Source organism: Denticeps clupeoides, chromosome 16 (genome assembly GCF_900700375.1).
Source record: "Denticeps clupeoides chromosome 16, fDenClu1.1, whole genome shotgun sequence".
Classification (NCBI taxonomy): Eukaryota; Metazoa; Chordata; class Actinopteri; order Clupeiformes; family Denticipitidae; genus Denticeps; species Denticeps clupeoides.
In genome coordinates, this window is record NC_041722.1 from 12,648,847 (window position 1) to 12,671,495 (window position 22,649).

Consider the following 22,649-nt stretch of genomic DNA (forward strand, 5'->3'; position numbering starts at 1 on the left):
ACCTACTCGAGCCCCAGTGGGCCACACGTGTGTGCGCATGTGTGCACCGAGAGCAGGCGAAAAATAACAGCCCATACATTTCGGGAGATGGTTATCGGTCATGAAGATGTTCTGAATACTGTCTCCCCCATCGGCACCACCCTGGCCTCCCACTGCGGTCTTCTGAGGTCACTCTTCTAGATCTTTTTTTTTTCAGCTGTCAAAGTGCTCTGAGAGTTGGAGGAATTGTTCCATTTAATATTTGTGTTGTCAGTTGCCCACTTTCCCCACTTCTGTAATGTCCACGGTAATAATTTGTATGCATTTTCTTATGACTGCAGCACAACAAATTCTGTCACAATATTGCCTTTCACCAAGAAGCACATAATGGCAACGTGATAAATCATTTAACGCGTTTCCTTGTTTTAAAACAGCTGGTGAACTCCATCGCTAAAACATATGTCGGCACCAACGCATACATGGCGGTAAGCACGACTCATTTCGTAGTGCAGCTCTTCAAAGTTCGAAGAGCGCTCTTGATCTTGTCAAATGGACTTGAACTGTCAGCATTACTCACCCCCACGGTGCCCTCTATCAATTGCCCAGCAGGTGTGAGAGTGTGTTATTTGTAAATGAATTGATGCCACGTTTCCCTTTGTAGCCCACAGGGCCGTGGTCCTGCTTGTCCGTCCGCCCCCTCTGATGCGTGCATTAGCTAAATTAGTCTTCTCGCGGCGAGCTGGCCAGGTAGCTGCCCAGATGTAATTGGGGCGGGCCTGTAGATTAAACCGAAAATAAGACAATGCTGCGGCTGAACAATGTGCTTGATACAGATCACACGGGGAGCGGAGTGGGCCGTAATTACTCTTTCACTCTTCACTGGGCCCGAGCACAGCAACACACGCACGGCTCACTCGCACGCCCGCTTTCAGGCACTGAAACACGGTCAATCCGGGACATGTGCACCAACATGAGCACTCAAAACCACTTTTAATTGCACTTTAGCTAACTGTTTTTTATTTCTTCTTATTATTATTATGAAATGTATAATAGTTCAATGAATTATTGAAATGTATTAAATGAATGAAATGTATTAAAGTTTCAGTAAACTCATTATGTAGTGTATATGATGTATATTATGTTCATTAAATAGGGAATTAGGCCAAACCTCCAATTACTTTACTTAACCCTTCAGGTCTAACTGACCTGTATTTTTTTCCATTAGCCCGAGAGGATATCTGGGGAGCAATATGGCATCCACTCGGATGTCTGGAGCGTCGGGATTTCGTTCATGGAGGTAAACGTTGCAAGCGGAGGCTCGCTCTCTGTTTCAGTGAAGGTTACACAGAGACAGTCCTCGGTAGCAGTGAAACATCTTCCGGCCACCCTCCCTGATGGCAATTTTTCAATACAGTAGAAACAATTGGCTCCAGATGTAGCCGAGGGCTCGGGTGCTAGCATGTGTGAGTTGTGTGGGTAGTCCCTGCAGGCGGGCTGTCCAAACAGATGTTGGCCCACAGCAACGCATGGATCATTCTTACAAGTTCCCACCGACTGCTGTAAAGAGCAGAGCACAAAAGTGCACCGTGTTCATTGCTTCTCTCTTTTTCTTTACTTCCTCCCCTGCCATCCACTTGATTCGCTTTGTAGGCACTTTCCTCTGTGCTTTGAGTAGGTCAGTGGGTCGTTCTGAAGAAGCTGGCCCATGACTGCCTTGCCTTCTGTGGCTATAGTGAGTGTGGTGTGTTTCTGAACCGCTTGTTGTAGTTGCATCAGTTGTTTGTGAGCCGAGGAGAAACTGAGATTGGGAGTCAGCGTGGCAGAGCGCTATCAATCACTCAGCCACCAGAACTCTCTGTAATTAGAGTGCCATAATCTTGCTCTGGGTCTACTGTACTGTGTGTATGTGTGTGTGTGTGTGTGTGTGTGTGTGTGTGTGTGTGTGTGTGTGTGGGGAGGGGGGTTCAGGACATGAAACGGGTGGGCTGTCAATGGCGGCTCAGGCGAGTTACCTTGTGAAATAACGTTTTGATTTCAGTATTAAATTTGCCATGCTAGTAGTTCTCATTGGCATTATTGATTCTCAATTTGTTACTGTCAGGGACTTTGTGTGGCTCTGACAAATGACATTGCTTCCTACCCATTTGCTGTATCAATACACTTGAATATCGCAGTCATAATGGAAATTGATGGAACAGTTCCGAATACATTGTCCCACGCAAGTTTTTTTTTTTTCTTTTTAATTGCTTCAACTTCTGACGAAGTTGATGGTGAAAGAATCTTCCTGCATGTATATTAAATGTTGGGCTTGAATCCTATGAATGCACATATGTACATGGCCTGGCCTGACTCTGAAGTTGGGAGAAGCTGTGAACGGGATTTGCTTTTGTTATTGCTTTCAATGCCCCCTGCTTCTGTGGAGCCTGTCTCCACATCTCCGTCCTTCATCTCAACAGGGTGGCTTTGGTTGGTTATTAGCTAATTGCGGAGGTTCTTTGAGAAGCACAGTTTGCAGGTGGCACCATGCTGCTTAAAATGAGCACCCTTAATCCAGTTGAAGCAACAGCTGCTGTGATCTCTAAACCCACCAATTCAGGAACTACTTGCTCGGCTGTCATTATTTAAATGGAAAATATATTACCTTTCGCATATTGTGGGCTGTCATTCTTCTGATTGTTTTTCCCCTCCATCATCAAACATCAGGGAACAAAAAAGCACATTACTGACAAACATTAATGACATTAATGTGTACCTTTATATCACATAACATTTCTTAATTTTAGTGAGTATACCTTGCATTGCAGAATGTAATTTATTCTTTATTTGTCTTTGCAGTTGGCTCTGGGTACATTCCCTTACCCACAGGTAAGTTGCTTCAAAAGTTACTTAACCACTTACTGTACACAGACTAAACTGAAACACACGGATTGTAAGTTTTTATGTCTATGAGAAGTGTTTATTTTCCGATAATGATGATTCGGACATCCAAGGTCATAAATTAATATTCTGTCTTATAAAGCAAAAACTGTTCTGTTGTGGGGTCTGTGTATATATGTATGAAACCACAGACATTTATCTATATTTCAGAACTTCATTGTACTAATTCTTATGTTCTGCAACAATAATGTTCATGTTTCAAACATGGAAATTCATCTAATGGATAAAATGGGTGGGAGGTGTACTTTTGCAAATGCTTACACTACCAGTCAAAAGTATGTGGACAAAACTTTGGCGGTTGTGGAGGCTAAGATAGAGGCCAATTTAGGAAACATATTAAGTTTTTTTGGAAAGCAGGAGAAACTGAAGTATATTTGATGAGTCATAGTCACCTTTTTACCTTATTTTACTTGACTTTTTACTAGAGGTGGCCATAGATTAATTTTCTTAATCTAGATTAATCTAACTGTAATCTTGGAATTAATCTAGATTAATCTATAGTAAACTAAATTAATCTAGATTCTAGATTAATCTACATTAATCTACATTAATCTAGATTCAAATGGCTCATTTGAATTCTGTCGAAGGCATTCAGAATATGTGTGCTACCCAAATAATGACTAAAAGTAAGTCTTTGAGAACAGGTTTCTCAAGCCAGGTGGCGCATTAGACCAGGGGCTCATCTCCTGTTTCCAAAATGCATCACAAACTGCTTGAGAAAGCTGTTCTACTATGATAGTTGGTGATGAAAATAAATTATGTTCAATAAGATGTACTTGTGTTTACCAACTGTTTATTCAGTTAAATAGCTGCATCCATGTTACCACGTCACGTTTGATGTGGTAATTTCACAGTTCGAAGACTCGTTCTCGCCCCCTACAGTGCAATTCGGCTAGGTATACATCCGCGCTAAAATATCAAGGTGAAAGTCATCATAGTGTAGCGGTTCTTCTTCTGCGTTGTGTAACTTTTTGATTTCATTTCTTGAACCGCAAATGATACCCAAGATACCCTGACACCCAAGAGATTTTCTGTGCAAAGTGTATTCTGTACAAAAAGCAAGGTCGCGTCAGAACATCATGTCAGAACATCGCGTCACACATCGCGTCTTTCTGCACCTCTCTCTACAATATACAGTATTAAAAGAACATAAAAAAAATATTCACAAAATAACACACATGCAAAGTATTCCTAATATGTACATAAATTAAAATGAAGGAAATAACTTTTGGCACACAAACCACACGCACCTCTCACAGCTCACGCCATGAGTCCAAGAGACCTGAACCGGGTCTCAAAAACAAAATAAAAGTCTTTAGGAAATAAGAAATTAAAAGACACAAGAAAGAAGAAATATACTTATAAATCTAGTGTAACCATTTAACTCTGGCACAATAGCTTGCGTAGTATAGACCCAGCTCCCAACCCAACTTTGTGAATAGATTATCGCCGATAAGAGTCTCACGTTAACGCAGCACGTTTTTAATTGCGCGATAAGAGTCTCACGTTAATGCAGCATGTTAACACCGATAACAGCCCACCACTACTTTTTACCTACTTACTTTACTTTACTTTGTTCACTATTTTCAAAAGCCACTTCATGAGATGCTCAAAAACAGTGAATGACTGAATGAGAAAGTGTTCAACAACAACCCAAGTGTGTGTGAAGTGTGAAGTGTTGCCTTTACAGCAAAATTTAGCTGCTTTGGAGTGACTCCAATGCTTTGTTTGCTTTTTTTGTTGTTTATTACTTAATCTCGTGTGTGTTGATTAAATTAAATTAAAGGACATTATTAGTATTTAGAATGTTGTTATCATTATTGTTATGTCTCCAAATCCCCAAATACAATTAGATATCTCAAACATGGCATTAAACAGATTAATCACAGGTTACCAATGTTTACATACAGACCAATGGAAGATCTGCAGTTCTGCATTTTTGTTGGTTCTGTTCCTCCACCAGATACAGACTTTTAGGTTTTATGTAATCATGATTACACACAGCCAACCTACCCACATCTGTTGATGACCTAGTGGATTTGAGAGTCTCATCAGCTCTTTAATTAGATACTAATTGGGGATTTCTGTTGCTAATCTTATTCTTGGAATAGTGGCCCTTTAATCTCTGCTGAATCAGAATGGTCCACCTCAATGCCAGTGAAACACACTTAATTTATAATATTCTGGAAATATGATATCCCTAATTATGTCACAAATTATGCTGGAAATGTGATAACTAAAATATCTGTAGTTATTTCAGAACTTTTGTATTTGTGTGGTTTTTGAGAGCAGTATGTGTTCATATTGTGAATATTATTTAACCTAATTTATTATTTGCCATTAAACATAATTTTTTTAAATTGCTGTATTTAAGATTTAGATTAGTGGTACGTTGTGATTAATACCCTTTATCCTGTCAGCAATATCTTATTTTAAATGGCTAATTGTACAATAGTTCATGATGGCCATTTACCTTTTTACTTTAGTTAAACCTCTTCACCTCTAACATGGAAAAATTGATGTATTTTGATGATAAAATTGACATCGACTCTATTGTACACTTCATGAACATGTCCTAAACATCGTAAAGGCTTTTAATTTATTGAGCCAATAAATTAGAAGGGGTAACAATTTGTCTAAATAATAATAATTGGTTTAATGTCTCTTTAGGGAGTTTTATATTAATGGATATCAGCAAGACAATCAACACCTTGAGAGTGTAATTTTGTGCACAATTAATCATTTTCATGGTGATTTTTAATGCATAATGTTTAGACATGGTCTTGAGACGGGTGAATGTGCCTCTCCCCCGGTTACTTGAGCATGTGGTAATGACATGAAACTTTCTCTGCCCTTACCCTGGTGTGTGTGTTTGTGTGTGTGAGCACATGTGCGCTAGTGCATCTTTGTGTCTCTGATTGTGTGTGCGTGCGGGTGTGTTAGGGCCTGGGGCATGTCTCATTTGAAAGTACTTTCACTCTCCGTTCCCGCAGCAGCTATTAACACTGCCATTATCATGCTAATCCACCATGTATTATTACATAAACTAATGTATGCACTCTCACTGTGTTGGCCTGCACACATTGAATAATAAGAGGAGAAATGGGATCTGCCTGTCCCTGCTCTCTTATTATTTGGATATTATTTAGATTTTATCCACTCCTCCCTGCTGCTGTTTTGGCATCATGCTGTTGTTTGTTTCGGACATTTTCTCGCTCAGATCTGAACCGCTTTGTTCTTTTAGCAACAAGCCATCTTGCACAGGCATTCTGTTTGCAAAGGGAGAAATTGATTTCTTGTTAATTACATACGTATCACATAGCCTGTAATAGCTTTGCTGCATCTCTGTCCTGATGAACCAGGCGAGAGCTGGAACGTGGGAGCACCATGCTGGCCTGCAGTCAGGGAAGTGTAATGAATATCCGTGCAGCTAACAGACCACGCTGCATCATATCGACGCACTCGCTCTTTAAGGCAATTAAGACATTTTCAGTGCAAACAGGAAGCGTTCTGCATTATTTATAACGGTGGTGGGATAGCGTACGCTGCCTTGACGTGTAGTCTTAAGAGCACGTCTGAGGGATCAGATGTCTCTATGGTGGCTTCACGGACCGCGACGTTCCACTCGAGAGACTCTCTAAAGAAGTGCTGGCAGTTCCTTGGACCCAGAACTCGGCTAGTAACACACGCTGAACAAGGCAATACAAACAATGGAGCAGTATAGCTCATACAAAATGGCAGGAAGCAACCATGTAGTAATTAGGAATGTTAATCGATTAAACATTTTAACAAATTAATCGCACAATTTGTAATGATTTGATTACAATGAATTCTTAAGTGTAAAGCTTGCTTTTATACATATTTAAAACTATGACAGAGAGAAGTGAGGGAAAGAGGCTTAGACCGGGAGTAACAGGGAGATGATCTGGTCATTTTTAGAAACTAAACACCCGGCACACTCAGACTCAAAATTGAGTGCAAATTACTTACTTTTAATATTAACATTCCCAACTAAGGGATGATTCAGATTATCCACCCAAGATAATGTTTGCACCTCTGTGTGTGCCTGACAAAAGATGCATCCTGATGCAGGCGCAGGCACAGTGCTGACACAGACCAAGTGCGTCTCCATTTGGAAATAATGTAAATTCAAATGCAAAAGATCAACCCCTTATTGGTCAGACCCACACAGGAAGTAAACAAAATACAGCTGCATTAAATGTGTTAAGAATGTAGAAACTAATCACAACGATTGATACATTCATTTCAACAGCCCTAGTGCTAATTTCTCTATAGTGACCGGAAGTAAAAAGAAAGTAGAAACTTTTTTTATTATTATTTAAATCTATTTCTCCCCAGTTTTGGCAAATAGAGCCACAGGCATTATGGTGGAGCGTTACATGTTTTCACACCCCATTAATTTATTACTTCTCCCCCCTCTCTCTCGCGCTCCCCCTTCCCCCCTCTCTCGTTTTTGCTGGCTCTCCCCATTGCCTGGTATCTTTAATTTTCATTTGCTGCTGAGATTGAGGGAGCAGGAGAGAAGGGAGGCTCCCCGCTGCTGTAGCGATTTTCATCTTGTTGTTAATTTTCCCTGCTCCATATGGCACTGCAGACAGTTCACCTGCAGGCTGTAGCGCAGCGCGCGGCAGCGAGCAGACTTCCCCGGGCCGGAGCTGTCACTTCCACCAGCCCCGGCATCTGTCTGAGCGCAGCGCGCCCACCGCACTCACGACAAATTAGATGCACCTGAGACTTGCAGGATCTGGGTGCTTCCTGACAATCCGGGGGGCTTGAAGGGCAGCGGAGAACGTTGGAGGGGGGTAACAGGGAGCTTAGGGAGTGGTTCCACCACCATCCGAAAGGGTTTTTGCGTTTAAGCTGTACCCTCAGAACCTCCATCCCACCCCCATCTGTCCTACATGGACGCTCGTGAGGTTGGGGCCACCAATCCAGAGCACGGGGGTTTTCATCCTGCCTTGCCATTGATTATAAAAGGCTCCTCTTAATTCCATTTCACCCCATGTTGTGATTAATTTGCATTCTTTGTCAGGAGTTAATGGAGTTTTTTTATGGCTCGCTCCGAAAATCTTTGAAGACACTAGAGTTGATGTGATGTGTATACAGCCGCCAGCGAATTGCTTTCTGATTGATTTGTTGCCTTTGTGCGTTCTGGCTGTTTTTGTTTTTCTTGATGTATATCTCAAATTGTTTTCTTCCTCGCTGGATTAAGTAGATTACACTCTGATGTGTTTACTGTGTCTTATTCAAATACTTCCTGCTATTTCTGATACATTTTTCTTTTGTCTGTCACCAACGCAGGTTTCTTACTATAAACTGATGCTTTATTATCCATGGAAAATGTTGTATTTCTTGTTGCAACTCCAACTTAAAAAGTAACCTTGCTTCTTCGTATAGTAGTCTGCCAATCAAAAGTGTGCCCTTCTTAAGAAAGAGATATACGCATCTTTCTTTAGTTACCAGTACTGTGTAACGAAAAGCAGGACAGTCACTCAAATATTTAACTATTATACTTAATTGCACAATGAAATCTGTGGATGGCCAAGATTCTGTTGGATGCGTTGCGGTGTGCCGTTTTGAGTCAGCTCCCTTGCTAAACAGCTAAACAACTCCCTGAGCCAAGCATCCCTTTAAGATTCTTCTTAGACCCGTGTGGCAGGCGTGCAATTTTACAGCTCCACATCTTCATACAGGCTGGAGGGTAGAAGAGGAGTGCTATGAAATTAACATGCTGCTTCTTTTTCCCCCACAATAAATGAGAGGCAGGCTATTAACACTTGTGTATTTTCATTATGTAAATGGTGTTAACACATGCCCACAAATTGCCACCAGGGTTGCAATAATTTTCCCTCAGTGATCTTAATGTGTCCAAGTGAGTCGTTTTGATTATGACATGCTAATTACATATTACCTTTTTCCCTCCCTGTCTCACTGCTTTACAGATTCAGAAGAACCAAGGATCTTTAATGGTAAGTTTTTATGAGGTTTCAGGGGAGGCGGGGGATGCTCCTGACGGCAGCATTTCTCTCTCGCTTGAATGCCTCGTTTTAAACTTCCTCAATTGCCTTTCGCTATAAAATAATACACAAGCCCTTTAACTGCCAGCATTAGATGAGATTCCATTAGAAATAATACATTCAAGAGCCAATGCATTTTTTTTCCCTCCACGAGTTTTTGTGCATTTGATTAATCTGAATAGCTACCTTTTATTGCATTAATGATTGTGTTGCCGGAGCACTGTAAGGATATTGCATGTTCCCTAATACATTTCCCCCCCCCCTTCTTCTCCCCTCTGTCTCCCATTCAAGCCTCTCCAGTTATTGCAATGCATTGTTGATGAGGTGAGTCGCCCGCTTATGTGCTTTCGCTCCTAAAGTCATTCCTAATGGAGTGGAAAGCTTATATTTTGTTTCCTAATGAAGCACAGTGCTCTAACAGCTCTGCTCACTGAGCGCACCTCCGCCTCCCCAAAACTGCCCTGAGCCACTGGGCCTGACCAGAACACAGGCCTAGAACCGGGGTGCCAGAACAGACCAAGATGGAGCCGCAAGCTGGAACCGAGATTTGTAAAGGGTGGGGAATAAGTAAACAGAGCTGTTAGACTTAAGTTATGGATTCATTTTTTTGCTCAGTGTGCATCGTGATACTTAGAAACTTTGTTTTTTGGTCCGATTCTGAAAATAATGCAACTTAATAAGCGTAACTTTCTTTGACAACACTATGCACACGGTTGTCTCATACTAGGTAAGGGGAAACACGACACACACAGACATGCACCAGGGGTAATGTAGCATGACCGGGCTCAGACCACTGGGCTTTTAGGCCACTCACTGTGTGGTATTAACCTTGACCTCGAAGATACGTTGAAATGCGTTCCTAAAACCTTGACATACTTTCTGACCCTGATATACAGAACTCTTAACACTCAGCCGGGTTGGGGACAGATAAAACTGTCTGCAGCAGTTCCGTCTTAAATTCTTCAATGAGATTTTGTGTACAGCGTTTTATTAATCACATCCCAGCTGCTGTTCAGTTACATCGACGGATTAAAAATGCATGTGTATGTGTGTGTGTGTGTGTCTGCAAATCGACTTTTTCCGTGCTGGTCTTCAACTAGGTTGGGCCTGGAATATCTAAAAGTAACTTCGGGAAAGTAGGCCAACTGGCGTTTCCCTGCGCCGCTAATTAAAGTCTAAATCTTGCGCAGTTTAACTGATATGTTGGGATCGAGGTCTTGCAGTATTTAACTGCAATTGAGTAAAATGATCACTTGTGTAACTGTTTGATTCAATGTGCTCTTTACTCCTGTGTGTATAATTACTAAGTCATTTTCATTAATGACTGATGAGCGTGCGTGTGTGTGTGTGTTTTGAATATGCGAGCAGGACCTTTCTCTCCTCTGCTTTCTGCTTCAGCTGCTTGCTGACACATGCTAATAACAAAATGCCAGGAGAAGAGGGGAGGGGGTGCTGTAGCCACACATTAAACATACTGGACTTGTCCTTTCACATATAGATTGTGCGTAATTAATAATTAAGCGGTTGCAGTTGTAATGGGTTGACCTCCCTGAACTGTTCATTACTCACTCGGCAAAGGCATCACTCAAACTATTTTTTCCCGTCGCCCTTCCCTGTTTTCCCCCCTTGGCGAGCGAGCTCTGCAGTCGCCACCTACATTCCAGCTGACCAAGGGCTTATTAAGAGCCTGCACTAAATTAAAACTTTCAGGCTGCAGACAGAGAATGAAAGCTATTAACTCCCTGGGACCCACTTTGTGGAGTAATCCAGTTCAGATGGTCTGAGGGAGAGAGAGAGGGAGGGAGGGAGGGAGGGAGGGAGAGAGAGGAGGTACACTGAGAGGCGAATTAGAGAAGACGAGTAGTGTAACCTGAGCAACTGTCCCCCAGAGAGAGGAGAGGACAGCCATCTTAAAAATATTGTCATCTGTTTAAAAACAATGGGTTTGCCACAGGGGATCTGTGTAGGATTGCTATGGTCTGAAAATACCAACAGCATCTTCTGATACCGCCCCCAGGTCTTGAGTGACAGTAGTTCAAACAACATCCAAGAGGAAGTTGTGTAAAAAAAGACCATTAGAAATGTGAAATGAGATAATAACAAAATAACTTTTTACATCTCTTTTATACACCTAAGGAAATAAACAAATACATTTAATAAATAATCTAAAGTCTACGGACATTGTTTGCAAATCCTATTTATGAATCATTTATGTTTTTTATTTAAATAAATACAATTGGTACATTATTAACTAATGAGTAATTAGTTAAACATAATCATTGTGTGTAATCGTGTATTTCTCCCAAATTTGAATGAACTAAAATTAAAGGTTTCAAATGCATATAATATATGCATATTTATGTATTTGTTTAAATAAAAAAAAAAACAAGAATAGCATTCTACTTAAGTAAGGGTTTGCACTCTGAGTAGTGTTTTTATTGGGGCTGTGAGTGATGGGACCGAAACCTTTATTTTGAATTTGCCTTTGTTTAGGTTATGGCTTTAAATTCTGTTCTATCAAAGTTGGCTGTTTATGCGGCGCTGGACGTCCTAATGAAATTTTCATGTGTGAGCGTACACGGAGTCCGGCTCTTTTGAAGCCCCCATTAATATTGGTGTGAGTGAAGGTGTTTTGGCCACGGCTAGAGGGGTGCACAGTTGCCATGGGACCGCGGGGATAAATAAGCAGCCGGCAGCGCGGCTCCCTGGGGCTCAGGTGAGGGTGGAATAAACACACAAATGAGCTGCCGCAGACGCGAGCGCTGCAGCACACGCCGCCTTTGTCCATCGACGACTCTTCTTAACTCTCTTATTGCTCTTTGTCTCTCACTTTCTCTCTCTCTGTCTGCCTTTCTCTCTCTCGCTCCATCTGTGTCTGGTAATTTGGCTCTTTGTGCGGTGCTGCCGAGGACACCAGGGCCTGTCGGAGAAAAGCGCGTATCTACAGCCTCTCGCTTGGACATCTGTGGATTTTGTGCTCCTTTTCTGTTTTGAAACCTTCTAATTTTGTTCTAGTTATTTGCAGAATAGAAAATGACACCCTAATAAGGCTGCCTCTTAATTTTCACCGGTGTAATTACTGATCTAATTTTCACTGATAATTGGTGGCTGGCAATTACATGTATATTTACTGCTCATATTGTTGGGCGAGTAGGCCCTGGGTTTGTGTCTGTTTGTAGTGTCTGGTAATGACGGCCACCGCATAATACAACGACGCTTTCATCATCAGCGTCGTCGTGCTCCCGGAGCCACATCAAAGCGCCGGCCCCCCTCCCGAGCCGTAATGAATACATGCATGTGTGTGACACAGTTGTGTGCTGGGGAAATTGTTTGGTGCTCTCCAACGTCGTGTACAGCGAGGCGTGGCGCCTGCAGCGCCGGAGGGCCTGGATGTAATGATATATTGCTCATCGAACCGTCTGCAGCCCTCTAAAGCACAGTGAGATTAGAATAAGGCATTCCTTTGTTAATTTAAATAGGTGCATGTATCATACTTTGCAGGGTACTTGGAGCAGAATGTCAGGAAAAAAGGAAAGCTGCCGAAAGGTATTTTTAATAGCAAATGAGATCAAATGAAGGGTTCAATCCTCTTTATATATTTTGTCGTGTGTGTGTGTGTGTGTGTGTGTGTGTGTGTGTGTGTGTGTGTGTGTATATATATATATATATATATATACATACATACATACATACATACATACATACACACACACATACATAAAAACAGCTCCTGGGCTGTACATGCTGCTAGTTTTAATGAGGTGGTGTTACAGCTTATTTTCATAATATATACTGGCCGTTTACGCTGAGCCCAACCATCAATTTTCATGCTTCACTTACAGTGGCTATAAAAATACAGTAATTCAGGTAAATTTAATTTTTCTTTCATGCCATTTACTCAGAAGTGAACTGTATAAAGTTAAATTCGCAAGGGTCTTTTACCACTAATTGGGTTCTGCTGTTCTATTCTAATTTCCAGAAATGTTGCTTCTTGCCGCCCCCGTTGTCTATATTAATTGATAGCTGAAATCGCTAATCAAACGGCTCACACTGTCAATTGTAACATGTGAATGTTTGTTGGGCTACTTGGGTTGTGTTTTCATTATACAGTAAAGTGCTGCCCATTTAACAGATCTTCTTCTGCCATCACCATGGCAGTTGATGATTTAAACAGGTTTTGTGGTCCCTAAAGACATCTCTTCCATTTCTTGTCCATTGCCAAGTAATGTCTTGTTTTTCTTGTTATTATGTAATGGTAGATCAATATTTAAGAGTTGCCATTGGCCTTTTCATGCCCTCCTTGACCTCTGTTGCTCTTTTTTTTTTTTTTTCAATTCTTCTGTTTTCTCTCTCTTTGAGTGATGGGCTTATTTTAAATGCTCAGACACTAAATTGCTTGTGTACTTATTTATTGGTGCTTACTGAAATTTCTCTGCATTTAGAATTTTCAATCTGCTGGTTAATGTTCCAATTAAATCTCCACTTTAAGATCCAGTTAATAAAAAAAACTGGATTGTTTGAGTCTAATACCGCTTATTTTGTTGGCCTGCTCCAGCAGTTCACTGATCTACGTGTTGTTCCGTACACAGGCCGTGATGGTTTGGATGCTCTGGAGTGGAGAGCGTGCTCTGGGGTGGCATAATGAAGAGCGCTACTCAGGCCTGATTGGATGGTGTTACTCCCTCTGCTGCAATTATGGGTTGGGGGGGTTTGTCAAGAGTTTCTGAAGCACATCTGTTCTACATGATACGGCTCACAGACCCTGAAAAGCTTGCACACAGCCGAGTCGTCCTCTCTGTCCATGCACTCACTAGCACACACACACACACACACACACACACACATACACACAGTGTAGACTGAGATGGACGGAATTTCCATTCCTAGGCTTTACTTTTCTAGAAATATATGAAAGTGAAAATTGTGATATTAGTGGATTAGTGGGTGACATCTTTGAGGTGATTCCCATCTTTTACTGTACTCCTCTGAATGTCCGTCCCACATTGGCTCCATCTGAACTTGATGTTTGTGGAGTAATTTCTACTCCTCCTGCGATGTGTTGGTGATGGCCTTTGCCCTACTTCATCGTCCACCGGCCCCCGTTGTCGCTTCCAGTGAGGCAGATTGAGGCAGTCTCTCCTGGCCTCAATCCCTGACTTTCCTCACTTTCTGCTCCCCTTTCTGTGGTCTGTCTGGCACACTGTGACACACTCCTCCATCTCTCAGCCTCTCTCTCTCTCTTCATTATGACTCAGAGTTCCCTGTGTTCCTTCCTCACTTCTGTGCAGATATTATATTGCATTCTGTATTGTGCCAGTCCAACAAAAGAAGGGGTTCAGGTGCCCCTTTTTTTTGCGCGGCAGACCCGGTACAATGCCCCGTCATTTATTTGAAAATCCCTAATCAAGGTCACAGTTTCCTGGGAAATGTTTTTGGGTAGCCATGTGGCCTAATTTCATTGCCTCCTACAACAGACAATGGGAAGCAATTGTGTGAGCCTTTTCTTTTGAGATCCAGTTTTATATCATTGATTGAGAATTAATTGTTTCTGAGCTGTAATTACTTATTTCATCGCTGCATTTCATTAAATCTGTGGAAACAAATGAGGATCATTTAGCTTTGGCAATTGCTTAATTGCAGTCAAAATTTCATTGAAAGTTAAAATGTTGTTATTTATATTGGTTAATATGAGTCTCTGTTTTATCACCATTTTCTGTACCTTTGTGTTCCAGGAACCTCCGGTCCTGCCTGTGGGCCAGTTCAGTGATAAGTTCGTTCACTTCATCACACAGTGGTAAGTATGTTTTGTAGAGTCACCTTAGTGCTAATAAAAAATTGGAGTTAACATATGAGTGGTGCTTGGCTTATCGTATGCTTTTCTTTCCTGGTTTTTAAAAAGATCTAAAAACAATGAAATGACAAGAACCTCAGAATATTGTTGTATTTTATAGACTAGGCTCCACTGCATATCATAGTTGTGCGACCCTGAACTGATCCTCCACCCTGTTAATGTGTGCTTCTGAAAAAGACTACAATTACATTTCCAATTTTAATGTTATCGAGTTTATTCCACCCAGTTAGACTCTGTAATGAAGGTTTGTCCACACAACTAAGTTTAAACTTTTTTTTTTTTTTCACATAACAAAGAGTTACCAAGAGTTGGTAAATGGTAAGATGGCTAAATGTAGATCGGTGAAGGAGCTATGGCTATCCTGCCAGCATGGAACTTCTAATATAATAAACTATGTTATTCCAAAAAATATGTACCCACAATTGGACCAGCAGTCTCTTAACTAATATGCATATACATTCTGCAGAATGTTACATTTATATGTGTGTATACGTGATGTGTAAAAAGGGTGGCGGTGTGTTGAGTAGTTTGGCTGAATCTGCCGGGTTAATGGGTGTGAGTGGTAATGGACAGCGCTGAGACTCTTTACAAGGACAGGAGAACAGAACATTACCCCAACGGGGCGCTAGAGGAATAATTGGACTCTGATTGGTGTGCTTTCCTTTTTTTCCCCAACTCGGAGTGGAGCGGGATGCAACAGAAAATATTTACATTGCCTTTGTCCCTGGTCTGTTGACCTCCGCTCTCGGCACATGCTAACACAAACACGCTCGCCGAGTCGCCTTATGGGCCCGGCTCGGGGTTACCCACAATCCCCAGGCATATCTGCCCGCCCCCCACCTCATTCCCTACCCCTGAGCACCACGGCAACAGCCAGATGTGTATAGGTGGCATTGAGCAGCTGCTGTTTGCTGAGCGCCGTGCTTTATTTACACAAACAGGGCACCTGGCGCAGGAGTGGCCCGCATTCAGCTCTGTAGCGCCGCGCTGCCCGCTATTATTAGCAAGTTGCTTCAGCACACGCAATTCATCACCGCGCAAACCGGTTACCTCCAAATGTATCTCTGTCCCCCCAACACTTAATCCCTCGCATCTCTTATCTAGGTCGCCATGACAAATTTGCCCCAGCTCAGGTGATCTGTGCCAAGGAGAACCCATCTTACTTACACCTTTTATCACTAATTAGTGGAGGTTTACTGTGGTGCACAGGCCCAGCAGACTGATAATGATTGTGTTCGCTTTGAGGACTGAGGAATTTAGTCCACATGAGGGTTAATAGGGACACCTTGTTGGTATTGTTGGTTCATAATGGGCGTATAACGCACTGCTATTTTCAGTTTACACTGGAAGAGCGCAATTATACCATATCAAGAACGGTGAGTGCATGGGTTAATGTGAGTGCTTGGACATTGGTGATTTATTTTTACGAATTTATGGATGTGTTTCCACAGCATGAAGAAGCTGCCCAAAGAACGTCCTGCACCAAATGATCTCATGGTGAGCATGTGTCCTTTAAACGTAGCGTCTCTTTACATTTCTGTAATGTTTTTTTGATTGATGCATGAATAATCAGCAAATTTTTGCTTATAGTTGCTCTCTGCTGCCTGCATTTAATTAGAAGATGTAGAAAAAGCTGCAAATGTCCATTTAAACTTCAGTACGAGTGAAGGTTTAAAGAACGGTCCAGGCTCGCCCGTCCTGCCCAATGTGAATCTGATGGAAGTCTCTGATCTCGTGTTCGCGCGCAGGGTCACAGCAATTTGCACTTGCAGGCTTTAAAAGCTGTCAGAGGAGTTCGGGCGCTGTGTGCTGCCAGCGGCCGTGTCCGTGGAGATTGGGGTGTAAGTGCTGAGGAGCCACAGACCGCGTGTGTGTATTTAGGTGTTCTCAGCCTGACACACAGGAGAGCCGAGTGGCGCAGCTGGCCCGCTCCGTCTCCGCACCTCTTCCCGCCGGGACTCCACTCTTCACATATGACATTGACCGTGGAGTCCCCCTACTGAAGGACTGTCATCACTTTTCTTTTCACCCGGCGCCACTCCTCTCGAACGCTGGAGACGGCGAGCGAGAATGTGCGGTGTGTCGGAATGTGGAAGATTTATGCATTGTACCGGACTTAAATGAAATAGGAGTTTGTGTGTGTGTGCACGTGTGTGTGAAGCCTGGTGTTTTGCACCCATTTCTCCCTACAGCTCTGCCTCGCGTGCTCCTGGGATGAGTGTGAGATGAGGTCACGGCCGTGTGCTTCGGTGCAGAGCGGCTGATTGTTCGCTTCCCTTCAGTTCTGCATACATATTAATACACTCCGCACATTTGATCTGTATGGTAATGCCCGTTCGACAGCTACAGCGCAGCATTCTGCTGCAATTCGCTCTTATTTATTTATCCTCCCTCTTCTTCCAAAGCGTTCTTCACTAGATGCTTGTTAATGGTGAATACGAGATAAACGTTGCACTGCTAATACACTTATGTGTGGAAGCCCAGCGTCGCAGGAAGTTCATTTTTCTTTTTTATGTGACCGTCCTGTGTGTGTGTGTGTGTGTGTGTGTGTGTCTGTGTTTGTATGTTTTTCTCAACAGCAGCTTGTCCATGTGACGGGTGATCATTAACAGCGAGGTACTCTCCAGTAGAGGATCGGCTCAGGCCTAATTGAGCGTGGCTCTGATGATGTCTCTGAGGTGGTGAAGATAATGATGAAGAGTGTCCCTCTAGTTTGTCGCAAACGACAGCATATGCATCACATCGGCCCAATCTGTCAAGCCAGCACGTTACTACTCAATCGTGTTCTAACACTCTTTTTTTTGCCGTGACAAACAATTGCCACCCACACAGATCTGATTTCTAGGCTTTTATTAATGGCGGGAGAACGTTTGGGTTAACGTGAACAGGGCTGTGGTTTGCACTGGTTGCCTGTGGAGTGAATGTGGTGCGTGCATGTGTTATTGGGCTGTGATTGACATGTTCTCTGTGGCGTCTGTCTTTTAGTGTGTGTGTGTGTGTGTGTGTGTGTGATTTATGAGTGTGTGATTGCTCCATGATTGACATGTCCTGTGCTGTGCTGCAGCTGGCCCCGCTCCTCTCCAATCCCCGCAGGAGGGCCCTCATTGTCACACAGCCTTTTAGCACCTTTGTCCGGGCCGTCCCCTCAGACCGCCTGCACCCAGCTGTGGCAAATGAGCTCTTCCCTGGGACAAAAGGGCCGTGTGTCCTGATGCAAGAGTGGGTCTGCATCCCCCTAAATCTGTTAAGGACCTTACACTTCCCCCTGCAATACACAACCATGGTGCTTGAAAGAGATGTTCAGTTAAAGAGAGTGTGTGTGCACGTTCTGTAATGCATTCAGTCTGAAATAACGTTCACATTTAAACATATTTATTTATTTATTATTTGTAAAAAATGTCATTAATGGTCTATTTCTGTATTTCTGTGATGGGAATAATACCTGGTGTGAAATCATCCGCTCATACATGCTCTGCAGCTCTCCGTCTCAGATACAGATGAATACAGGAGTCTTTCTGCGAAAGGCTGAACTGAGATCAGCATTTATAAGAGCCAACCCTCCCCTCCCATGGCCAACGCTGAGGAGTTTCCAGTGGGAGCAGGTCATTAGTATGCAAATCTGTAAAGACCCAGTTATTATACTGACCTTGTCACCTTCCTGCCGCTCTCTGTCTCTCTTTCTCACTTTCCTCTCTAATTTCAGCCCTCACACACACACATTCCTCAGCTGCGTTTCCCCTACAACATCTAATGAGGTGATGACCAACCACTTGTTATAATTGCTTTAGACTCCTTTTAATTTTCAAGCTTATTAATCATATGTTGAGTTATTTAAAATTGCATAAATTAATCTTAGATTAAAAAGCCTATCAAAGACTCAAAACAATTAAAGAGTAAGGTGAAATTTCCCCTGGGTTGGCAGTTTTATTTTAATGGAGTATTCAGGTGATTATCACACTTTGATATGGCACTGTGATTAATGTAGCCACACTTTGAAATGAGTTTTTTTTTTCCCCTCTTCCCTCCCCGTTTCTGAGCTATTTTTTTCGGAGAAAGGTAAGCATGAGGCAGATAATGAGCTAACTAAGAAGTATTTATTCTGTTTTCTCTCTTAATAACCCCCCGTCCCCTCCCGTCCCTCCCCCCGCCGCCCATGCTTAATTCTAGCAGCAGGTGTTTTAATTAATGGCGGTCTGGTGAGTGGCACGCACTGCCGCTCTCTCCTGGCTCCGTGTGTTCAGTCGTGGCAGGGGCCGGGCAGGACACAGGTGGCGGGCTGGGGTCCCTGACCCGCCTTCAGCAGTCCTTGGCAGCAGGTGAGCTCCTCGGCTGTGGCGCATTGCAGACAAAGTGTGCGTCTGTGTACAAGCAGCGCTGAAGGCCAAGGAGCCGAGGCTCCCTGCCCGGGCTGCGATTTGGCGGGGGTCAGGGGCAGCGGCGCGGCCGGGCCTGTCCGGGTACGACCAGGAGCGCCGGGGTGAGGCTGCTACTGGATATTAAAGGCATTCATCTGGAGCCCTGCTGCCCCCTCCCTGTCCGTATGCTGCCCTGGTGATGGATGAGATGGGTGCCCGGTACGTCTGACGCCTAGGAGCGCTCACTCTCCCTCCCACAGATATGAGAGTAATTAACCTCAGTCTATCCGAGCCTGCGCTGCCCATTAGAAGGACACCAGGATTGATGGTCCTAGGCTGTCCTCAGGACCCGGAGCAGGCTGGACTTGAGTGGCGTGCCTTTGTATTACAGACATTCCCTCCACAGGCCAGGAGAGCGAGGACGGCGTAACATCACTGCCACGTCTCCTCCAATCAGCGGCCTTACTTAGTGGAGATGGCACTGTGTGACATTCACGAGATGCCTCATCTACTTTAATGTACATTACACTGTAGATATTGAGCTGTTCTCATCAGTGTGCGTGTGGGGGTGTCTTTACAACTCGAACGTTGGAGAATAATTGTTTAATTATCTGGAGACGCTCTCCCTTTGACCAGTAATAATCAAATGTTATCGCTTGTGCTGCTGTCACTGTCTTTCTGCAAAGCACCACATGACATTTCATTTAGCCAAGGCTTTTGTCCAAAGCCACTTACAGATGGAGACTGAGGGACAGTGGGTGACATGAAGAGTGCTACTCAATTCAAAGTGTGTGGAATTTTGAAGTGTGTGTAGTTTTAGAATAGGACGAAGGAAGTGCTAGTAAGTGAACGTTCAAGAGAGGAGAGACTCTGAGGAGGCGAATACTCAAGAGATTCCTGGAGAGCCCTTCATATTTCTTTGGTTCAGTTTTCCTTTATAATTTGCGGCATTGTTAAAAAATAAAAGTACTGTACGTCCCCTTTTTATAGAATGGAATCAGATTAGATTCTGTAAGTGATTCAGTTACATTTCTACTCCAAATTTTACCTCTTCAACAAAATGACGAATGACTGTCAGTACAGAGTCTTTCTCACGCCATACTTCAATCAAAACGTATAGTCGTTTGGCATTTTGACTATTAAACATTTCTTATTCTCTTTTTCATTAATTGGTACTGACTTGAGTGTAAGGTAGTTCTTGACATCGTTTAACACCCCAAATAATAGATCTGATTATTTTGGTTCCTCTGCCGAGCTGTGGTTGCCGAGCTGCGGTTGGCGGTTTGTTTGCGGGTTGTGACTGTCGGCATTGACAAAAATTGTGACAAATTCATTTATAAAAGCACTACGTGTCAATGTTAATCTTATTCTTTGACTGCAAATGGGAAAGTAATATGTCTGTCCCTCACTGTCCCTGCCCTCTAGACAAGAGCTCTTTGCATCACCTTTGACCCCACTCTGACCTCTGTGCTAGAAGGGCACAGAAGGAACTCCTCCACCCTGAACGATCACAGCTAATCTTGTTGTGTCTCCGCAGGACCATCCCTTCATCGTGCACTTCAACGACGGCAACGCCGAGGTGGTGTCCATGTGGGTGTGCTGCTGCCTGGAGGAGCGCAGGGCCCAGCAGGCTCACAACGCCATGTCCTGAGGCACCCTGGGAGGGCGGTTAAGGTTAAGGGAGCAGTCAGACTTTATGGACGTTTTAGAAGACCAGTCTGCTCCTCACTTGACCACCTAACCAAATGAAGGGTGAAGGGCGCCACACCTACACCTTCACTTTTGGAAGTCTCGCTGCCGATCTGGGCGTGGTATTTACCACTAGTTCCATGCAGCACATTTGACCACCAGTCTAATTTTATAGCTCTCGCTGTTTTTCTCTTCGGCGTATTAAAATATGAGAAATTTAAGAGCTACTGGTTGGCTGGGTTCCGTTGGATTGCAAAATGAGATGAATTGCTTTAGAATTTCTTTTTTCTTTTTTTTAGTAAGGAAGCAGTTTCAGATGCACCAGCAGCTTCGCTCTCTGCAGATTTCTGTATCAGTTGTGGAAGCGAGACGCATCGAACCTGGTAGTATTGGCTCGCGCTGCTGAGCGTTAGCATCCCAAGAGCAGCCGTCTCTGCCTCCAGTGCTGGAAGTAGCACGTGGAGCGGGATCATGACTAGCACTGGACCAGAACACAGCCGGTGTCAAAAAAACAGTGGCCTTCAGTCATGATGCAGTGCCACATAGTCCTGAGCGGTCAGGCCCAGAAGCCCTATGAGATTTGGTGGAGCACTTCATAGATGTTCTTCACTTTCCCCTGTGAATGTGTGCTGCTCAGACTTTACCACACAGTGTGGTTGTGTAGTTCAAGGATCTCCTGGGGATCTTCAGCTATTTCCCCGTTGGCACACCGTTTTCTGTTGCCAAAATATATTTCAGCAGCTTATTTTGTTACTGTTTCATTATTATTTTTTTTATCTGTATTGTATCAAGTGTTGATGTTACTGCCTAGTTCAGTGTAAAGCCTTTTATTAACTCTCTTGTCACTTTATGAAACGCATAGCCTGTCTCTTCACTCGTATCATTCCCTCTTCTTTCACAAACTTTCTCCTCTTTGAAGCTAAATTCATCCTCGAGACCAGGCCTACAACGGCCTCTCCGAAGTACAATTCAATATTTTCTTCTGCTCGCATTTTCTTTCTTTGGCAATAAAGGGAACAGCACTTTATTAAATTTGAAGCAGTGCACCTACAAACGTCTTGAGCTTGTTAACACTCCTGCGACCCTGTTGGTGGCCCCAATTCCATTCCAGATGCCTATTCTGTGTCTTTTGTCCATGTAGTAGCTGCATTAATAAAACATGGCTCCTGAATTATGAAGAGGCGCGGTCAGCGGTGCTGATTGCTGGAGTGTTTAGGAGTTATGAGTTTGCCAAAGTAACATTAGCATTTCTCTCACACTGTTAACTCATGGGTTTCAGATGTTTATTTATTTTTTTTATCTGAAGATGCCCATTTCATGAGTTCTTAACTCACGGTTGAACACAATATTTATAATTTCTACAATGTCATATATTTCAAATACAAAAAGCATAATGCTTTTTCTGATGCTGTTTAATCATACCAATAAAAGAAATAAATCAAGCACTTTCGGTGATGGTTTTATGGAACGTTCTGGTTAAATTATGTTTACCTTCAAATTCATTTATTTGTGGCATTTGTTTGCTGAACAACTGCTTTAGTGTCTTACTCTGATGTCAGATTTCAGAAATTGGATTGTCTACCTTTAAAAAGCAGACAAAAGCCTGTATACCGTTTTTTTTCTTTTGTGCGATTGTGCCTCTGAAATCTACCTTTCTGATCATTACCAGTATTAGCATGAAATCAGCCATTAATGCCACATCAGATGTTCATAAAATTAAGTCATGGTTTATCTGGAGAGGTCATTTAAGCCTTAATTAAAATACATCTTTATGACTTTCTTTTTTCACCATCGCCCATA

General features: G+C 42.9%; 1 protein-coding gene across 16 annotated transcripts in view; it reads left to right on the forward strand.

Moving 5' to 3' along the window:
• The window catches only part of map2k5 (mitogen-activated protein kinase kinase 5), a 40,809-nt gene extending 18,518 nt beyond the window's left edge, over positions 1 to 22,291 (forward strand). Inside the window, exons 15-25 of one of the 16 annotated variants that reach the window (XR_003742722.1) lie at positions 414 to 464; positions 1,205 to 1,276; positions 2,815 to 2,844; positions 8,880 to 8,906; positions 9,246 to 9,278; positions 14,687 to 14,748; positions 16,257 to 18,407; positions 18,509 to 18,560; positions 18,843 to 18,861; positions 18,973 to 19,379; positions 20,698 to 20,829. Coding sequence is in view for 1 of the 16 variants with exons in the window: in XM_028956242.1 (XP_028812075.1) it covers positions 414 to 464; positions 1,205 to 1,276; positions 2,815 to 2,844; positions 8,880 to 8,906; positions 9,246 to 9,278; positions 14,687 to 14,748; positions 16,257 to 16,302; positions 20,698 to 20,811 (435 nt within the window). In the remaining 15 variants the exon portion in view is untranslated. Of the gene's footprint in view, positions 1 to 413; positions 465 to 1,204; positions 1,277 to 2,814; positions 2,845 to 8,879; positions 8,907 to 9,245; positions 9,279 to 14,686; positions 14,749 to 16,256; positions 19,380 to 20,697 lie in introns of all 16 variants that reach the window. The other 15 variants (XR_003742723.1, XR_003742721.1, XR_003742725.1 and 12 more) reach the window with 15 other exon arrangements.
• Positions 22,292 to 22,649: the final 358 nt, after the last annotated feature.